At 39.0% G+C, this 21,381-nt stretch overlaps 2 protein-coding genes across 5 annotated transcripts in view; one reads left to right on the top strand and one right to left on the bottom strand.

Annotated features, from left to right (window-relative positions):
• The window catches only part of caska (calcium/calmodulin-dependent serine protein kinase a), a 399,989-nt gene that overhangs the window by 185,758 nt on the left and 192,850 nt on the right, over positions 1-21,381 (top strand). The window lies entirely within an intron of this gene.
• The window catches only part of gpr34b (G protein-coupled receptor 34b), a 38,549-nt gene that overhangs the window by 13,193 nt on the left and 3,975 nt on the right, over positions 1-21,381 (bottom strand). The window contains exons 2-3 of one of the 3 annotated variants that reach the window (XM_067992894.1): positions 20,728-20,792; positions 4,324-9,459 (exon numbers count right to left, since the gene is read on the bottom strand). In XM_067992894.1, coding sequence (XP_067848995.1) covers positions 8,389-9,417 — 1,029 coding nt within the window. In that variant the 5' untranslated portion in view covers positions 9,418-9,459; positions 20,728-20,792 and the 3' untranslated portion in view covers positions 4,324-8,388. Of the gene's footprint in view, positions 1-4,323; positions 9,460-20,727; positions 20,793-21,381 lie in introns of those variants that run through there. The other 2 variants (XM_067992895.1, XM_067992896.1) reach the window with 2 other exon arrangements.

Raw genomic sequence — 21,381 nt, 5'->3', positions numbered from 1 at the left:
TTGCATCAAATGTGTTAAGGCATTAAAAGGAGAGAGTTTCACAGGTTTCCAAATTTATAGATGCAGAACCTAATCGTTGGCATGTAGAGACACTTATAAGAAAAGCAAAGAAACCTTCTTGCCAATTCTCATAATGCAGCAGATGTGGGGAGGAGGAGTTAGCTTAATCCTTGGAATAAACCTTGAACAAAGAAATTACTGGAATACCTCTTTGATTCTAACTATCTGTATGCATTTGGCAGTAAGCATTTTGGGGCCTGTCAGTTTGCAAACAAAATTCAGCAGGGCCAGGCATCTCCCGCTGAACACAGCTCCTGGGTCTCTCCTCAGTCTAATGTCAGCACCCTTCTGGGGCTCCTAACCATGTCGTTTTGCTGCTCCTTTAAATCAAAGTGATTGAATGTGGACGCATAGAATAGGCAGGAATTCCTGCCCACGTTATACATCCGCATTCAGTCACTTCGGCTTAAAGCAGTACACCAACACCAGAACTCGGGTAGGAGACAGGAGAATCTAAAAACGATGCTGGGGAGTGGGAAGGGTGTGGCGAGTGCCAGCATCGACTGGGGAGGAGGTAAGGAGAGTGGCAGCATCGATGAGAGATGGGTGAACTGGGGTTGAGGGGAGAACGAGTGCCAGCTTGAACTGGGTGAGAAAGGAGAGCATCAGCATTGCCAGTGGAGGAGGCTGTTCATGTGAACTTCCCTTTTATTATGGACTCTGCATCAGCCACTGTTCCTAATAGGGCATTCCAAGTCCAAACAACCCTCTGTGTAAAACAAAAAACTGTAGAAACTGTCATTCCAAGCAATGTTGCAGTATATTTCCCTGCTGGTGGCTTAATGAATGTTAATTGAATCAGTTTAAGGAGGAAGATTCAGAGCAAGCTAAATTAGACATTATTTGCTAGGGGTTAATAAATAATTAGTAATGGGTAGCAAACCTGATAATACAACTTAAACAAAAACAGAAAATGCTAGAAATACACAGCATCTGAAAAGAAAAAAAACAAGTGAGGAAAGGTATACTCCTGAAATGTTAACTTGCATTTTCTCTTTCTGCATTTTTATTTTGGATTTCCAGCATTTGCATTTTTTTCTTTTATTATTACAATTTAAACATTTTTCCAAGATAAGCTGGTAAACCTAGCACTTTAACTGTGTTGTGGATTTTGAGGGAACCATGCTTATAACCTATAATGCAGGCTTGCTTAAAATTCTATTTAGCTAAGGTTTGAACAAGTCTCTTTAAGAGTTTGTAAGAACACTGGGATCAGTACCCCGACAAATATTTATCAAGGGCACAAGACAAATCCTTAATCCCTTCTCTCTAACTCCTAGTCAAGAAACCGTCTGGGGGCTACCGCCCAGTCTATGCCTGGGAATGAATGATGCCTAGATTTGGCTCACCGAACTGCCTTACATCAACCAATTTGGATTATATCAGCGCTCACCTTAATCTCCAATTAGGGTACTCAAGCTGCTGAGTGAATTAGCCCTTTCTTGCCAAATCATTAAAGAAGTCAGACAAGTTATGTGCTAACAATTATATATTGACTTCAGAGTCATAATTAGCAACACCTAAACTTAAACATTGAGTATGCAAATAATTAGAAGGTAAGATTAACCAATGAAATGAGTAACACAGGTTATATAGAGGCAGATCAGTTGTATCACAATAATTCAGCATTAACTGATTTGCTGACTATCAATTTATAGTCGAGATCAATATCTGAGATTGCTTTGAATTGCTGAAATTAATTTAGGATTATATTCTTTAGATGCATGACCAGTTAACAACATTAGATAGCCAGTCTAGTGGATGTATTACAGTCTATGTGCTGTTAGTTCGCAGTGTTTCCAGAACTTTTACAGAGACTTTTTCTATATATACTTTAAAAAAAAAGACTACTAAAGAACAAGAACAGAAAAATACCAAAAAGCAAGAGCAGGAAAGTGTCAAAAACGCCCTCTTGATTTTTCAAACAACACCCATTCCATTTAATCTGAATGACCTGTCGGAAGATGACACCAAAAAGAGGTGAACGTCACCTCAAACAGCCACATTAGTGCCCTGATGACCTCAGGTTACTGGAACTGTAGAATTCAGGCATGTCAGGTGGCAAATTCATTTCCCTAACTTCTCAGTCTCCTCATAACAGAGCTTTGCATTATTTCATTTAGGGAGTTGCATGTTTATCTCTCCTACCAAGCTATCTCTGGACCTGTGGCCTTGATAGCCTATCCTTCCCCAGTTTCTGTGAGAAAGCCTTGTTGTTTATGAGTATCCACAGTTTTAGCCCTTTTAATATTCCATTGTTCGGTCTGGCTACTGACCCAATTTAGAGGGCGCATTTAAGGGAATTTTCAGGGCATTGTGCCTGCAAGCTGAAGCAAGGGATAAGTCCTTAATCGGAGGTTCAATTTTAAGCCTTTGTCTTACGGCCATAAAAGACTGGTGCTTTAATTGTCAATAGTTCCAAAGATAATTACTTTTTTTTTCTTTGCGTAATTATATATTAAACTCAAAGACACATTTCAGTTTCATTCAACCTTTGGTGTAGTGGATGATGCATTTTAGAAATGTCCTTTTTTCCCCTAAGATACATTTTGTTGATAAATGACCAATTAAGCACTCCACAACTCTATTAATATTATTTGAATTGTTCAGTACCAAAAGATTGTGATTTGCTTTCTTTTCTTTTCAAATGTTAAATCTTGTTTAGAAAGACTTTCCAATTAAATGACTAATGTGAACAGTGTCATGACACTATGCACAGTACTAGGTTACCAAAGCTATTTTTGTTCAACTGATTTATTTCTAGAATTCTGGAAACCATTTTGTGACTGTAGAAACATTCTTACATTATAGAGCAAGTCATATGCTAGTCTTCATTCTTGAGCTTAGACAATCAGAAGTCTTGCGCCTTAAAGCTTTGTGAATGTAGAGAAAGGTTAAGATATTTATAGAATTGTTAAAATAGGTCAACAATTATTTTTTCCTCCATTTTGCACTACTTATGCTGTCAATTTAATGCTTTTAACAAAATTTATTATGTGATCTTGTTGGAATCTTGTTTTGAAAAATGCTATTATAAACCAGGTAGTGTTCATAACTGTTTGTATTTAGAAAGATTGGCTCAGGGAGGAACCTTTATGGGAATATGCTAACTATGAGAAATTATATTTGAAGGCAAAATAATAGGGCCTATGGAAATTATATTAGTTCTGCATAAGCATAAAATTATTTAAAAGGCAGTATTGACAGCCTTTGGGTTTAATTGTATTGAGGTCTATAGTTACAAGCAACCAACATCCAACTGAAATGTGCAAGAAACAATAGTCTGAATAGCTTCCCAAAGGCGACTTTGCATTACATTTTCACTTTACATATTTCTAAAAGGTTCTCATATGGAATGATAGGGTTAGATGAAGTAGGGAGCGAGGAGGCTCGTGTGGAGCATAAATACCGCCATTGACCTGTTGGGCTGAATGGCCTGTTTCTGTGCTGTACGTTCGATGTAATTCTATGACTTTCTCCATTAAACTGTTTCACCGTTCACCCCATTGCTTAAGCCCATTAGGCATGAGCGAAGGTGGTACGTGCATTCATCTGGCCAGCATTCTCAACCTGTGGAAGCATTAAGATTCCCCTCAAAGATCGGGCTCCTCTTTTGCCACCTAGAATACTAACTCCTTAGTGGAAAGAAGCTTGAGATCAGACTTCTCCTTTCCCAGAAACAATTGTGTGTCCTTCCCCTATGGTAGAATAGTTAATGACGGTCACTAGTTATCAAGTAGTTGAACCTCTGATAAGAAAGATGCATTTGTATAACATTTTATCACTTTTCTGAGAAACTTCTTAAAGCACTCAAGTCTTAAAGCATCTTAAGTCCCTATTATGTAAGTAAACATGGCATCAATTTGTGCAGAGCAAGATCCCTCAAACAGCATGAGATGAATAACCAATTAATCTGCTTTTTGATGATGTTGGTTGAGGGGGAATTATTGGCAATGACACAGGGAGAACTGCCGTTGAATAGTGACATGGGATCTTTAACATCCATCTGTACTGCACTGCAATGTCAACAAAAGTTATGTACTCAAGACCTGGAGTTGGCCTTAAACCCAAAATCTTCTGACTCAGGTGTTGTATGTAATTTGCATCCATGACTCGCTCTTAACATAGCAAGTTAACAATCTCACCCAGACTAGCATGTTCCCTTTAAGGCATGGTGAGTTAACTCACAAACGTGCTGTGCACTTGGACGGTGCAAAAAAAAACTATGGTCAGGAAATTTTGCTGATGTAAAAAACTATAACAAAAAGTATAATATCCTTTATTTACAGCATACACGTCAGAATATTAACAAAATTTCAACAATTGAAAAAACCGTGAATAAACAAAAATTTATATATTTATCTTGACACAGACTGGCCCTAACATTTTTTGAAAGGATGCTGAAACTGTCTGTAATCACCAAGCATTGTTCTGTGAATTATAAATGCGATTTCATTTCGAGGATTTCATTTCCAACAAACGTTCACCTGAGGAAGGAGGAAGCCTCCGAAAGCTTGTGAATTTAAAATAAAATTGCTGGACTATAACTTGGTGTTGTAAAATTGTTTACAATTTGAAACTGTTAAACACATTTTTTTTCCCCCCAATGGAGTGAGGAAGAAGCTAACACACAATTAAGCTTATAAAATACTTCTCAAGTGGAGTAAATTCTGAATTTCATGCTTTCTTGGCATAATTGGGGAAAGAGCAAGGGAGTGGGACTAATTGGATAGCTCTTCAAAGAGCCTGCACAGAAACGATGGGCCAAATGGCGGCCTCCTCTGCTGTATGATTCTATGATTTTGTTTTAACAACAATTAAGCTTGCCTGCTCTCAGTGAGAATTTTGTCTGTTTTTAGCTGAGCAGAAAGAAGTGCTCTGTATATGAAGACAAGTGTCAGTGAATTGTGCCCCACATGAAAGATCTTTTATCAATTGATCATGATGTTGTATTGGTAGTAAGTAGAGAAGATGGCCTCCAGCTGAAAGAGGAAGGCATGGTGATCAGAGTGAGTGCCTGAAGAGGAAAATGTGTGTGGGGGAGGGAACAATGAAGGAAATGAAAACTGAATTTTTAAAAAACTAAACAACATAGAACACTTATTTTTCATGTTAGGTAGAAAGGGGGATTCCCTTATGTTTTTGGAATACAATTTTTAAAAAAATCTCAAAAGGCTTTTTCAAAAATTGTACATATTATACACAGGAATTTTAGATGTAAATAAAGGTGTTCCTCAGAATAGTAAATTTATAAGAGGGAAACAATTCTGATGATTTTGCGTGTTCTATGCTCTTTCATATTCTGTATATTTGCCTTCAACTACTTCTATTGTGTGAGATTCTTTTATAATTTGTCCAATCCATCATGAAACCTTACCTCTGAGGACTATGAGCCTTTATAAATCATGATAGAGTAGAAGCACTGCTACCTCATCCAGAGAACTCGGCTCATAGCTTTTGGATTATGGTGCATTTTACAATGAGCAACATGTGTTGCTTTTTCCAACTTCTGCAAGGATTGACTGTCAGTTCCACATACCCTGATAGTTCTCTGACTGTGTGAAGAGACTTCGCGGTAGAGTTTCTTTTAGATTACACTGGGTTTATAAGTGCAATCCACCCGAACCAGCGCAAAAGAACGTGAAAAATCAAGCGTAAGTTGCGTTAAGCGTTAATCGAGTTTCATGATCTTCAACACTGGTTCAAAAATCATTGCACCCGAAGCCGGTCCCACCCACAAAACTGGCCATGCCCCCAGAGCGAAATATCGATGATGGCTAGTTTCCACCGATTGTGGCTGTTCGAAGAGGGTCTTCAAATTAAGTTCGTCTTCTTAGGCACATTGGCACTGGTAGGCACGTTTTAAACGTTTCTGCTTAAAAAATATTTAATTTACTAATAAACTGACTAGTGTATACCAATGAAATCAGTAAATGGTTCAGTATAATTTTTTTAAGTCATTTTCAGTGATTTAAAATCAGGTTACTCACATGGAGGACTAGACACTCATTAAAAATTATTATTTTTTGTGATAAACCCATCTTCAGCTGTATTAATAAAACTGCACCAGGTTACCACTCTTGAATACATCAATTAATTTTTTTTAATGCAAAAAAAATAAACAATTACGTTCTGTTATGCTGACTGAGCTGATTCATGGAAGATTTTACGTTTGTGATTATGCAAATGCATTTGTGATTATGCAAATGCATTTTAGCAGAAACTTGAACTGTAATCAAACCAGTGCAATTTGCGCCCAATTTGCCGATTGCCCCCAAAGCGGAAACACTCCCCCTTCATGTTTAGTGAGATGAAGACTTGCGATACTTGTCCCAGTTTTTAGAGAAGTGTATTTTGGACTGTAGTCATGTGGCACCACAATGCCAACTAAATCTGTCCAGATGCTCTGGAAAATATTAACGGGAGGGTCATAACGTCACGCTAGTTGAAAGAAGCCAAATTCCTCCAGAACAGTCTGAAGTACTTTTAAAGGAAATGTCAGTGTTCGAGGGGTCTCCTTTAAAATCAATCATATAATGCTCTGTGAATGGATTGATGCAAGGGAACAGTTATCACTCTCCCTCCCCCAAATCTCTGAATGCATGTGATAGCAGTTGGATCCCTTTCTGCTATCATAGGTATCACTTCTACCTTTCTCAACCACTTCTCTTGCAACAGCTATAACTATTCTATCAATTTATTCCTCACTGGTATTGATGAGATCACTGTAGGGGTCATCCTTATAAGATTGTCATTGTCTCACAATCAGCATATTTTTCTACATGTATTCTTTTAAGATGATTTGTAAAGGATCCTACACTACTGTTCAGACCATTTTCATGGAACTTGAATTATTTAGCATTTACCAATGCTAGCAGATATAAATTTAACTTGATCCCTTGCCTATACTTGATTCTCCCCACATTTTGTTGCTGTTTTGGTTTTAAATTCTGGTAAAGATCTAATATTTTAATTAAACTCACTTTCCCTTCCCCTTGAAAGGCAAATCTGTTGTCTACAGGTGAAAGGGAAAAGTCCCTTTCTGTGTCAACTGAAGAACAAACTGGAGAATGATATTGCATGGGGATAGTCCCACATTGACTACTCTATCTTAACTATTAGTTTATGGTTATTCGCTACCATAATAAAAGTACTTATGTATATAAACTAGGTTAAGTTAAATTATTAGAACCAGGTGTCTCTCTTTCTGTAGTCTTTTGTGTTTTCAGGTTTGCAGACTTTTTCCAGGGGTTTTGAAAAATAGGATCTTTTACTTGCATTTTCACTAAATAATAGATAAAAGTATGTTTACCTAGAGGGGCAAGAAGATATGGATTTTGACTAACTTTAGGTTGTAAAGATTTCAACATTAAAATACTCCCCTGTAGTAAGCTATGACTTAGGTAAAAACTACAAGCTATATCTTTGGTGCAATTATCCAGAACTTTATAATAAGCAGTTCATATCAGCACTATTTATCAATGAAACTATTCCAGAATCATCGAATGAAGGGTCATTGTTACAGTTGGAATCATTTCATACTGCATACTTGACAAGTCTCTTTGCTTGTATAATGGATATTTTGCACACAATTAGTGACATTTATGTATTCTTAACCAATAAAAAGTTAATAAAATTTGTCGCTCTTTTCACTTTGGCCGCTCAGAATCCATAGCAAGCACTTTCAGGCCAGATGTAGTACAACTAGAGGTAGGGTAAAGCTGCTTCCTTTCTGCCACAAATACATTAAAGAGGAAATGTATTATTCTGTGTAATCACATAATTTGAATGTTGCAAATAGATGTCCGTACATTTACTGGTGTCTCTGTCACTATTTGTTATCATGTTTTATGCACCCAAGGGTAGATTTTCTTTGTAGAGTTTCCATTAGGGTGACATTGTAAACTTATTTTCCAGTAGCAACATGAATGGCAGCAATGGGATATGGATAGATGTATAGAGCTCCCCATTAATATCACTAGAACAGAAACATATTGGGTAGAGGTCTTCACTCTGTTCCCTGGATGCCTCTAACTAGCAGTTTTAAAACATTTAATACATCAACTGTTAATGTAGTCTGATCATTCACTGAGTGTAGATATCTCCCTGCTTAATATTTAGAATTATGTGATAATTAAGTAAAATGCACTTCTTTAGTACAGCTTATTAAAATTTCAGTACACTTTATCCACGAATATGCCAACAGGTTCATTTTTTGTCTATTAGTAATTTTTTATTTAAAGAGTACCTAAATAGAAATATGACTATATGCTTCAAATTGTTTGAGACAAATGCATGAAACATCAAGGGCCAAAGATACTGCAGCTTTTAAGTGCTTTCACTTCTTGAGTCTTTCTGGAACTTTTCACTAACTAAACTTAGTACAGTTCTTCTAACAGTCTTGGAGAGCAGAAAGTACATGATTGGATCCAGGCAACTGTTGAAAGCAGAAAGCAAGAGTGATATCTCATTTGTTTTATTCACCATGTTTTTCCAGTAACAGCTTGTTTGCTGGATCTGAGATGCGATGTAGAAGAACCGGGAGATATGATATGGGACAAAGCATATGGTGAAAATGAAAAGAACAATGAATGTTTTTGTTGCAACTCTGCTGAGAATTTTGCTGTTAGAAAAACCAGGCCTTTCTATACTGAGCTTAGAAAGCTTTTTAGCAATCTTTCCATATGAAAGGATGAGAAAAAAGAATACAATCCAAAAATTTATCACAATGAGAAGATTGATGTATGCTTTAAAGTGATTTTTTTCTCGATAATGGAAGCACTTGAAATTGTCATTGGAATTGTCAGCTGTTTTGGTTTTCAAAAGCATTAGTAAGGCAATCAGAATAGAGATAAACCAGATAGCACCACAAATCATAGTGCTTCGGATGACCTTCTGTAATTTATAGTGCTGCAATGGCCTTATTATTTTTAAGTATCGGTCTACACTAATGAATCCTAAAAGTGTAATGCTAATATACATATTCATGTAAAATACATTACCTACAATACTGCAGAACAATTTCCCTAACATCCATTGGTTATGATTTGCATGATATGCTATTCTGAAAGGGAGGCAGACAATCAAGAGGAGGTCTGCAATTGCCATATTGATCAGGTAGACATGGATGGAGTTTTTCTTGTTTTGAATGAAGAAAAATATACACAGTGCTGAAATATTGCTTATCAGTCCAGTTAGAAAAATGAGGGAGTATACTGTGGGTAAAAGAACAATCAGAAAGTTCTCATGTATGGTACAGTTTTGGTCAGCTGATGTATTCACCTCCATCCTTGTCTTTATCAATTTACTTCCATTTTCTGATTGCCAGTAGCTCATCGGCAGATAGGTAGTTTCCATATTTTCAGGTAATGAGGATGATTTAGTTATAAGCTTTTATTTCTGTAATAAAATAGAATCTCTATTAGTATGAAGTTCATTAAAAGAGGGAAAAAACTTCTAAGGCAAAACAGTTTAGAAGACATCAGTCCAGTCAGACTAATGTCAGTGGTAGGGAAACTTCTAGAGACCATAATCAGGGACAAGATTAATTACCGATTAGAAGAACACGGGTTAAAAAATGACAGTCAACACGGATTTGTTAAAACCAAATCATATCTTGGACAAGGGAATTCAGTTATGTGGGGAGACTAGAGAAGCTGGGATTGATTTCCTTAGAGCAGAGAAGGTTAAAGGGAGATTTAATAGAGGTGTTCAAATTATGACGGGTTTTGATAGAGTAGATAGGGAGAATCTGTTTCCACTGGCAGGAGGGTCCATAACCAGAGGACACAGATTAAGATAATTGGCAAAACAACCAGTGGGGAGATGAGAATTTATTTTACGCAGTGAGTTGTTATAACTGGAATGCACGGCCTGAAAGGGTGGTGGAAGCAGATTCAGTAGTAACTTTCAAAGGGGAATTGGATATATATTTGAAAAGGAAAAAATTTCAGGGCAATGGGAGCAGGGGAGTGGGACTAATTGGACAGCTCTTTCAAACAGCCAGCACAGGCTCTATGGGCTGAATGGTCTCCTGTGCTATATGATTCTATGATATATCCATAGATTTTGACTAGGTCTGTTCAATGTTCAATAATGTTAAAATGGCAATGTTAAACAACAGAGAACTGATCCCTCTCTGCAACAAGTGACAGCAGAAACTACAGCAGACAGACACCTTGCATTTTCACAGTGACACTGTACATATTATATTCTGATGTAACTTCAACCCTAGTACTAGAAAGAATTTTAACCCTAATTCTAGAAAAAACATTGTTGACTATCCCTTCAGTCCAGCTTCTGCCCTGCTCACTGCCACTGTCCTGGCCAAACTCACAAGTTACATCTTCTGTAATAGAGACCATGGTGTGTTACCTTTATTTTTCCTCCGTGACCTTTCTATAGCATTTGATCACATTTCCCTCCTCCATTGCCTTGCCTCTGTTGTCCAGCTCTTTGGGACTGTTTTTGAATGTTTCTACTCCTACCTGTTCAAACAGAACCAGCACATTTCCAGCAATGTTGTCTCTTCCCAACCCCAAGAATCCATCCTTGGCTAACTCCTCTTCCTAATCTCCATACTGCTCCTGGTTTTATCATCCACAAGCACAGGATCAGCTTCCATTTGCATGCTCACGATATCCAGCTGTATCTTTCCACCATTTCTCTTGACTCCACAACCATCTTTGTATCAGGTCGGACGAGTTAAATTTTCATTTCACTTGATATTCAGGAAGACCGAAGCCATGGTTTTCAGCACTGAGCATAAAATCCATTCTCTTTCCACTGATTCCATTCCTTTCCTGTGCTAATCACTTAGGCAGAAGCAAATCATACAAAATCCCATATCCTGTTCAATCCAGAGCTGAGTTTCAAACCGAGCACCCAATGCATAATCAAAACTGCTTACTTCCACCTATGCATCATTGCTCTTTTCTACCAGTACCTCAGCCTAATGCCACTGAAGCCTCTAGACTAAATTTCACTAATGTCCTATGTGTTGGCCCCCATCCTCCACCCTTCATAAAGTCCAATGTGTCCAAAATCCAGCCGCCTGTATCCTGTACCACATTAATTCTCACTCACCTATTAATTCCATCTCCCCCCCCGCCACCCCCACCTCCATTCTTCTTTGGCTTCCTGTTCCCCAATGCATGGAATTTCAAATCCTTGTCCTCTCATCTGCAGATCTCTTTGGCCATCCTGTCTCTGAAACTCCCTCCAATCTTGTATCCCTTAAATGACGAGAGACTAGAAACTGTGGAGGAGGAAAGCAATTTGGGTGTCCAGGTACACACATCACTAAAAGCTATTGCATTACAAAAGTAATCAAAAAGGCTAATGGAATGTTGGCCTTTATCCCAAGAGCATTGGAATATAAAGGGGAGGAAGTTATGCTTCAATTGTACAGAGCCTTGGTCAGACCACATCTGGAGCATTGAGTTCGGTTCTGGGCACGACATCTCAGGAGGATATATTGGCCGTGGAGGCAGTGCAGCGCAGATTCACCAGAATGATACCGAGGCTTAAAGGGTTAAATTATGAAGACAGGTTGCATGAACTTGGGCTGTATTCCCATGAGTTTAGATGGTTGAGTGGTGATGTAATTGAGGTGTTTAAAATGATAAAAGAATTCAATAGAGTAGGTAAAGAAAAGCTATTTCCTCTGCTGGGGAAATCCAGAACAGGGGGGCACAATCTTAAAATTAGAGCTAGCCCATTCAGGAGTGAAATCAGGAACCACTTCTTCACACAAAGGGTAGTGGAAATGTGGAATTCTCTCCCCCAAATGCAATTGAAATTTTCGAGACTGAGATCAATAGTTTTTTGTAAGGTAAGAGTATCAAGGGATATGGATCAAAGGCAGGTAAATGGAGTGGAGGTACAGATCAGCCATGATCTAATTGAATAGCAGAACAGACTTGAGGGACTGAATGGCCTACTCCTGCTCCTATCTTCCCTCTGCACTCTGTGGTTGTTACACAAGTAAGGCACAGTGTTGTTTTTGGGTTTGTACACTTGATATTTTCTTGGGTTCATCATCTCCCATAAGCAGACTTCATGCCCCCTATGATCTACATTGCAACTTTTTCTGCCCAATAAACAAAAGTGAAACCTAGGGATCGTAACACAGAAGCCTAACTCTGTGCAACAGCTGCTGGAATATATCACATGCTCCTTCGTGATTTTCCACTCTTTCAAAAGCGGTCTGGATTCTCACCACCATACCGAATACATGACTTTTGAACCAACAAATCATTTTAAGACTGGTGACTGAACAGTGAATAAAGTAACACAGTGAAATTTATATTTCCTTACACTCCTTGATACATTAAAAAAGAGACACCACTCACTTTCTCTCTAAACAGAGAATTGATAAAACAATTACTCCCTAGTTACAGGATTTGAGCCACCTGCACTTTGATTTTTTTCCTTTTCAGCAAGTCTAATTCCTTACCCTGTAGAACAGAAATCTAACTCAGCCATCCTGCTGGCTGGTCCTGGAATTTTTAAAACACGGTTGGCTGTGAAATTCACACATCCACTGAAACTGGGTGCAGACTAACTCCCAATATATTTTATTTGTTCTGTTACTTTTTAAATGCTGTTCATCTGTTGCATCTTTCAGTTCTGATGAAGGGCTTATACCTGAAATGTCAACTGACTTGTATTTTCTCAACAGCTGCTAGCCTGGTGGTCTCACATCATTAGACTTTGTGAGTGTAGTATAGCTCCGATCTAGCGGAAAGCCTCAATATTAAAGTACCCACCTACCAGGCACTTCACAAATTTATTTTTGAGTCGTTTTAATGTTAGGAGGGTGATACCATTGATTATCTAGCCAGAGAGTGGATCTCTACTCACACCAATGCAATGCACAAAACTTTCCACGCAGGGGAGAGTGGAATTTGGCTCTGGCTACATAAAAATATAAGAAACATGACCCCTCGAACCTGCTCCGCCATTCAATAAGATCATGGCTGATCTACCTCAACTCCACTTTCCCGCCCGATCCCCATATCCCTTGATTCCCCTGGTATCCAAAAATCTATCAATCTCAGTCTTGAAAATACTCAACGAATGAGCATCTACAGTCCCCTGGAGTAGAGAATTCCAAAGATTCACAACCCTCTGAATGAAGAAATTTTTCCTCATCTCAGTCCTAAATGGCCGACCCCTTATCCTGAGACTAGGACCCCTAGTTCTAGACTCTCCAGCCAGGGAAAACAGCCTCTCAGCATTTACCCTGTCAAGCCCTCTAAGAATTTTATACACTTCAATGAGATCACCTCTCATTCTTCTACACTCCAGAGAATTATAGGCCCATTCTACTCAATCTCTCTTCATAGGACAACCTTCTCATCCCAGGAATTAATCTAGTGAACCTTTGTTGCAGCCCATCTAAGGTAAGAGTATCCTTCCTTAGGTAAGGAGACTAAAACTCAACACAGTACTCTATTTGCAACCCCTCAGATAATGAAGCAGTCTGAGCCCACATGCAGTAAGACCTGGACAACATCCAGCTTGGGCTGATAAGTGGCAAGTAACATTCGCACCAGACAAGTGTTAGACAATGACCATCTCCAACAAGAGAGAGAGTCTAACCACTTCCCCTTGATGTTTAACGGCATTACCATTGCTGAATCCCCCACCATCAACATCCTGGGGGTCACCATTGACCAGAAACTGAACGGGACCAACCACATAAATACTGTGGATACAAGAGCAGGTCAGAGGCTGGGTATTCTGCAGAGAGTGACTTACTCCTGACGCCCCAAAGCCTTTCCACCATCTACAAGGCACAAGTCAGGAGTGTGATGGAATACTCTCCACTTGCCTGGATGAGTGCAGCTCCAACAGCACTCAAGAAGCTCGACACCATCCAGGACCAAGCATCCCTCTTGATTGGCACCCCATCCACCACCTTAAACATTCACTCCCTTCACCACTGGCGCACTGTGGCTGCAGTGTGTACCATCTACAGGATGCACTGCAACAACTCAGCAAGGCTTCTTTGACAGCACCTCCCAAACCTGCGACCTCTACCACCTAGAAAGACAAGGGCAGCAGACCAAAGGGAACACCACCACCTGCACGTTCCCCTCCAAGTCACACACCATCCTGACTTGGAAATATGTCGCCGTTCCTTATTGTTGCTGGGTCAAAATCCTGGAACTCCCTACCCAACAGCACTGTGGGAGTACCTTCACCACACAGACTGCAGTAGTACAAGAAGGCGCCTCACTACCACTTTCTCAAAGGCAATTAGGGAATGGGCAATAAGTGTTGGCCTTGCCAGCGACGTGCACATCCCATGAATAAATTTAAAAAAGGTGTGGTCTCACCAGAGCCCTATATAATTGCAGCAAGACCACCTTACTGTTATACTGCAACCCCCTTGCAATAAAGGCTAACACACCATTTGCCTTCCTAATTGCTGTCCCTGCATGTTAACTTTCTGTGATTCATGTACAAGACACACAAATCCCTTTGAGTACCAACATTTCTAAGTCTCTCACCTTTTAAAGAATATTCTGCTTTTCTATTCTTCCGACCAAAGTGGATAATTTCACATTTCCCCACATTATACTCCATCTGCCACCTTCTCGCCCACTCACTTAACCTGTCTATATCCCTTTGCAGCTTCTTTGCGTCCTCCTCACAGCTTACTTTCCCACCTAGCTTTGTATCATCAGCAAACTTGGCTACCCATTACACTAGACAAGTACTGAACTACACCCAAATACAATACGTGAGATTCACCTATTTCTTTTGCAACAGTTCCTTTTAGTGTTTGGTTTTGATCCTAACCTTTTAATTGACTTTCCAATACTACTTTTTGTGAAATGCAGTAGCTTGCTTTATTTTGTTTAACCTATGTCGACTGAAGTTGGTGTAAGCTTAGATATTTCATAGTAGTCAGTTGCTAAGCAGAAAACAAAATTTAATTTAAAATATTTTTTAAGTCTCTGTCTTTTCACTATAATTGAATTGAAACAGTAACCCTCTATTTCCCTCAAAATCAGTGACTGGTATGCAATCATATCTAGATTGTAATATTTTTAAAAGCTTTATATGAAAATATTGACCACCATTCTTCATCCCAACACTGCAAAAATATGTCCAAATTAACAGTGAGGGAAAAATAATCACCTGAACTTTGACAAAGACATCTATCTGACATTGCTTCCTGCATTGTATAATGTTTCCTTATCAGTGACATTACTGCTCTGTTCACATTTGTATTTTTAAAATTATTTTTCACAGTAGTTCTTTAGTTTGATTTTCCACATTTTACTGCCTGTTTGAACAAATAATCCTCATGTTTCATTAGTTTTAAAAAAAAATGTACAAATCTTTTTTTGCCAAGTTAACATTTCTCAGTGTGGTTCTTAATGTCAAAGTCCATGGGCTTTAAACATTGTGTTAATTGTGTGAGGATGTTCACTATTGTGTACAGATATGCCAAATGCCTATTATATGTCACTCGAACCATAATATGAATGTGTGCTCCATACATCTTGGCTTTTCCACTGATGTGCTGTAAAATTGATTGCAGCAATAATATAAGTAACCCTAAAAACCCAAATCTGCTACCGCTGAGAGTCTAGAGGTTTATCTGTACCCTCTAACTTACTTGATTGGTGGGAATCAAGTAAGTTAGATGTAGCCCTGGCATTCGATGTTTGTGCCTGCATCTTGCTCAAAAGTGCTTCTTGCTCAAAAGTGCTTATGGTCAACATCCATTCTTCCTCTGTCCTACTTTGTGATCAACGCCCTCTATTCTATTGTGGCAGCTTTAAAAGGGTTGGCAAGGAGAGCTAATTTAATAATGGCTATGTCCTAATCAACTCACTTTTAGTGTTGGTCAACAAAGATGGCTAAACCCATTTATATCCACCAACACATTGTGACTTGGTACTAGTGAGATGCAGTCCGGGTTCTTTGTTGAAGCCAGGTGATTTCAGACTGAGATTTGGTATCATTCGGATATTTCTGTTTGAGCATTGTCAAGGGCCAGGGATTGTGGAGAAGAGGAAACAGTGGGTCAACACCAATAGCACAAAATGGGCTGATAGAGAATCGGCAGACCGTTGTACACCGCACCCGATTTTCTTTTCTATTGAAACCAGCCCATTGGGCATTACTGGCGTTGACCAATTTCACCCCCAGTAATTCAAATTAGGAGATGAAGACAATTTACAACTGATGGGGGGAAAAGTGATATTATACTTAGTGGCAGCAGGTATCTGCTGAAGAGCTCTGTACAACATCCTCCTAATGAGTTGGCTTACAATAAAACTGGCACCAAAATGTCCCAGGTTCCTTTATGAAAGAAAATAAGCGTGTGATGTTATGAACGTTTACTAAGTTAAGGTCCACAGGCTTATGATCAGCCTTACTCCGGTAAGTGGATGACAACACAACAGTTATTCCATCTATCTATTCCTATATTTACTTATGGATTTTCACTGTTTTTCACCCTATTTCCTGTAATGTCTTGGTGATATTGGCATGTATTAATCAGTAAATACAGACATGGCAGCAGCTCTGAGCAAAGCAAGGTTTATTAATTTCATATGCTTCCTTAACTTTCCAGGTTAAACATTATTTCCTAAGATACCTTTTAGCCACTAGACAGCAGTATGACTGTACCTAATTTCTAATGTGTTAGTACATTATTATACATGTAAACCTACAAAATTCAGAAAAGCTCATGAACAGCTTCAAAAAAGCTGACAGCTCAAAATCCAATGGGCAACTGAAAAATTACCCTGGAAAAAGGCCTATGGCCAAGGCCAATGCTTCAACATGACTGAATAAGTTAAATTCCTTATTATTACTTTGAATTTCAAGATTTTAATTGTGTTTTGGGATCACAATCTGCAATTCAGTTTGTCTTTTGAGAAAACAAATGCAATGGCCCACAGTAAATGGTTACAATGGGAGCGCAGTGAGACATGAACATGTCCTCACTTAAGCTACAGCTATACCCAATATAGCATCAGTCATTTTTTGTTGGGTGGGGGGGAGGGAGGCCATATACAAAAATGCAAATTTTGCAGTGGTGGTTTTTCAAATTTTTGAAATGTATGGTGAGCTTTGATAGTGCAGAATTTATCTGGGGCATACACCCCAGGAAATTTTGATTTTTTTTTTTGCACCTTTTTATGGTCCATTTTCCACCCCTCTGAGCAGCATATTAATATTTCTGCATGCTCCTCTTTCCCCCTGCAAGATATATCATTGGTCATCTAATGCAAAGGGAAAGCAGGTTGAGGGATCTCCTGAGCAGTTTGCTACTTGCAAATCAAGGAGTTGAAAAATGACCAGTGAAGATCGCTGACTGTTTACCAACATTCGACTTCAAATACCAAGACACTTGGTTAGCCAATTATTTGATAAGCTCCTATTACCAATGGGCATTACCAGATGAACTAAACAAGGCTCCCCCACTCGTGAGTTCAAATTTCACCATAACAAGTTGTGAAATTGAACTCAGTAAATTCAGTAGTTTGTGGGCTAGCACCAGAAAATGACCGTGAAAACAACAAAAAGTACTTGCATTTATATACTGCCTTTAATGTAGTAAAACGTTCCAAGGCGCTTCACAGGAGGACTATCAAACAAAATTTGACACCGAGCCACATAAGGCAATATTAGGACAGGTGCCCAAAAGCTTGATCAAAGAGGTCGGTTTTAAGGAGCGTCTTAAAGGAGGAAAGAGAGGTGGAGTGGTTTAGGGCTTAGGCAGCTGAAGGCACGGCCGCCACTGGTGAAGCGGTTAAAATCAGGGATGCGCAAGAGGCAAGAACTGGAGGAGTGCAGAGATCTCGGAGGGTTGTAGGGCTGGAGGAGTTTACAGACATAGGGAGGGGTGAGGCCATGGAGGGATTTGAAAACAAGCATGAGAATTTTAAAATCAAGGCTTTCCCAGACCAAGAGCCAGTGTAGGTCAGCAAGCACGGATGATGGGTGAACGGGACTTGGTGCGAGATAGGGCAGCAGAGTTTTAGATGAGCTCAAATTTATGGAAGGTGGGAGATGGGAGGTCGGCCAGGAGAGCATTGGAATAGTCAAGTCTAGAGGTAACAAAGGCACGCATGAGGGTTTCAGCAGCAGATGAGCTGAGGCTATCAGATTATTACAATTGGATTATTGTAAAAATCCAAACTGGTTCACCAATGTCCTTTGGAGAAGAGAACCTGCAAATCCTACCCGTGGCTGGCCTACACATCACTCTAGTCCCACAATATTTGGTTGATTCTTAATGTCCTCTGAAGTGTTCTAGCATTTCTAAAAATAATTGTTAGACTGCAGCCCACCACCACCTTCACAGGGCAGCTAAGGATGGGCAGTAAATGTGGCCTTACCAGTATTACCCACATCCTGAATACTGAACTAATTGCTATGTATTATCCATAATTTCTCAAAAACAATTATATGGAATATTTGGATCAATTGATTGATGTTAGGGTTTCCATCAAGGCACACATGGCGCTTTAATTAAAATGGACTGCACAACGATTGCTGAATTTCTAATCATTTCTGTTTTATTGTCTTTTTTTTGTGACTAACTGCAGCTTTTTTTTTGTTCATTTTGACAGCATTATTGTCCAGGATGTTGAAAAAATATTTTTGTGTAAACCTAAAATTTAAATTTCAGCCCTCTTTTGCGAGGGAGTCTATGGACCAACAAACTTGTCATACAATCCATTGTGCGTATATGATTTTCAATGCGTGCACAGAAGAGATAATGTGCAATGGATCATGAGGTAACTTACAAAGAAGGCTGAGAGGGGTCTGGTGCGACCAGTGAGAATGGAGGCCCAATAAATGGACCATTCACCCAAATCACAGACAGTTGGTAACTGTGTTACATTCTTCACCCTTAAATTTGTACGTCCTTTAATGTGCTAAACTCGTGTCTGCAGTCTTTTTTATTGGTTTTTGGACTTTCTGTTCTCAACCCTTTCAGTTCCTTTAAGTGGATGTGGTGAACAACTTTGGGTAAACTCCTGCCCAGCTATCCCTGTACTACCAGATATAATTGGGGTAATCCCCTGATTAACAGATACAGTGAAATCAGGGGATTAACCCAGTTGTGAGCAAACCTGTTGCAGATGGAGTTCAGTGAGGAAGTGTAAGGTCATCCACTTTGGACGTAAGAAAAATAGTTCAGAATGTTGAGGTGTTTAAGATGATTAAAGGATTTGATAGGGTAGATAGAGAGAAACTATGTCCTCTGGTTGAAGAGTCCAGAATAACAGGGCATAACCTTAAAATTAAAGCTAGGCCATTCAGGGGTGATGGCAGGAAACACTTCTTCACACAGAGGTAATGGTAATCTGGAATTCTATCCCCACAAAGCTGTTGAAGTTAGGTCAGTTGGAAATTTCAAAACTGATATTAATAGATTTTTGTTAGGTAAGGATATTAAGGGATATGGAACCAATGCAGATAAATGGAGTTAAGATACAGATCAGCAATGATGTAATTAAATGGCAGAACAGGCTCGAGGGGCTGAATGGCCTACGCCTGTTCCTAGAGAAGCTCCTGCATAGAGACATTTGATGAAATGTGTTTTGTGGTCCAGCTGTAATTTCCTGGGCATCTTTTGGGCTGGGTGAGTTCTGCAATGCTCTATTGCTTTGACCAATGGAAAGTCCTTCCATTCTGCCAGAAATGTTTTCTGGATACTGAACACTCATCTGTTATGATAATATCAAATGATTTAGGTGCATATGCTGGACTTTCCAACCTGAATCAAATAAAGCAAAGGTTCTAGTTTTTATTACCATCCAACCTGTCATTCTTTTCCTTCCAATTTTTTATTTGCACTTGTCTATGTACTATGAATTTTCTGGGTTTTGCTCATCGCTCGTCATGCTGAATCTTCTGCTGCTACTGCTTTACTTTGACCATACTGGCTAAATCAGGCTTTGGTAAGTCGAACTAGATCCTCAGCTGTGGCTTTAAAAACACTTTAGTAAGTGAACGTCACACTACAGAGTATGTCATACAATTTGCCAGCAAGTGACATGGGGACAACCTTGTTGAAGAACTTGTTTAGAAAGTGCAAGTTTGCACTGACCATTCTGTAACTCTATTTAAGGTGGGATGATATTATGGAACAAGGTATATCAAATTCCATTATAATTTCTTAAATTTAGCAAACTCCACAACAGTCAATTGTGGTCCATTGTCAGAGACCATTCTCTGAAATGACATTGGAAGCAAATAAATTCCAAAGTATTCAATGATGTTGGAGGGCCTGTTTGAGATGGGGAGAAATCCTTTAACCATTCTAAATGGCTATACGCTAGTATTAAGAAATAGTATTGAACCTTCTTTGCAAAATCATTGTGGATGTTTTGCCAGACTCTGATATGCCACCTTCAGGGTTGCAGCCACAGAGACCCCACAATTCTGCTCAAATCTCTCAATACCAAGGCCAGACCACCTGTAATAGTTTCTCACCGAAGCCTTCATGTGGCACATTTCAGTGTGGTCCTTGTGTAGATCCACCGATAATGTGCCTCTATATAGGTAGGAATATCACACTTAAATGCCAAAACATCCAACTCATCTCTGCTGCTAAAGGGTTCTGATAGAATAAGAGCAAAACGCCTAATTTTCCAAATCGTTTAAAACATAGTTCCATACCTGTGCTGCGATTGGATCTTTACATGTCTCTTCTGAATCTTCCTTTGCCAAAATGGACAGCTCATCTAAAAAGAAATGACACATGTTTGCATCTCTGCCAGAAACTAACGATTTTTTTTTCGCTTGGTAACATTCTGATATTGACCATTCTGAATGGTCTGCTGATTATAGGGTCCAGTGTGCACTTTCAAAGCAGATAAGATGGGGACAACTGACTTGGATCCTAAAATAGTGATCTGTAGTTTGTGGCTGGTGGCAAATTTGCCTTATACAAGTACCTGTGAAATGTTTTCACTCTTAAGTATAATGGCCAGATCCTCCTTTTCAATTAGGCATATTTTTATTTGCTGCTGATTAATATCAGGAAAATAAAAACTTTTCAGTTTTCATCACATCAGAGATTACTGCTGCCACCCCATATGGCGATGCACTACAAACTAGAAGTACAATGATTTTCTAGTGTTATAATCTAAAACACCACTGTTGAGTAATTGCCATTTGCTTTGAAGAAATACTTCACCACATTCTCTTAACAAAGACCCAATTTTCTCTTATTGCAAGAGTTTACGCAGCAGTTCCAGATTAGGGGAGAAGTTAGGCACAAATCTAATCCCAGGAAAGATCCCAATTAAGGTATATTGCGTTTGACAACTT

The sequence above is a fragment of the Heptranchias perlo genome, chromosome 11 (assembly GCF_035084215.1).
Source record: "Heptranchias perlo isolate sHepPer1 chromosome 11, sHepPer1.hap1, whole genome shotgun sequence".
In the NCBI taxonomy this organism is placed as follows: Eukaryota; Metazoa; Chordata; class Chondrichthyes; order Hexanchiformes; family Hexanchidae; genus Heptranchias; species Heptranchias perlo.
Note: the sequence above shows the minus strand (reverse complement) of the source record. Positions and strands in the feature narration are given on the sequence as shown.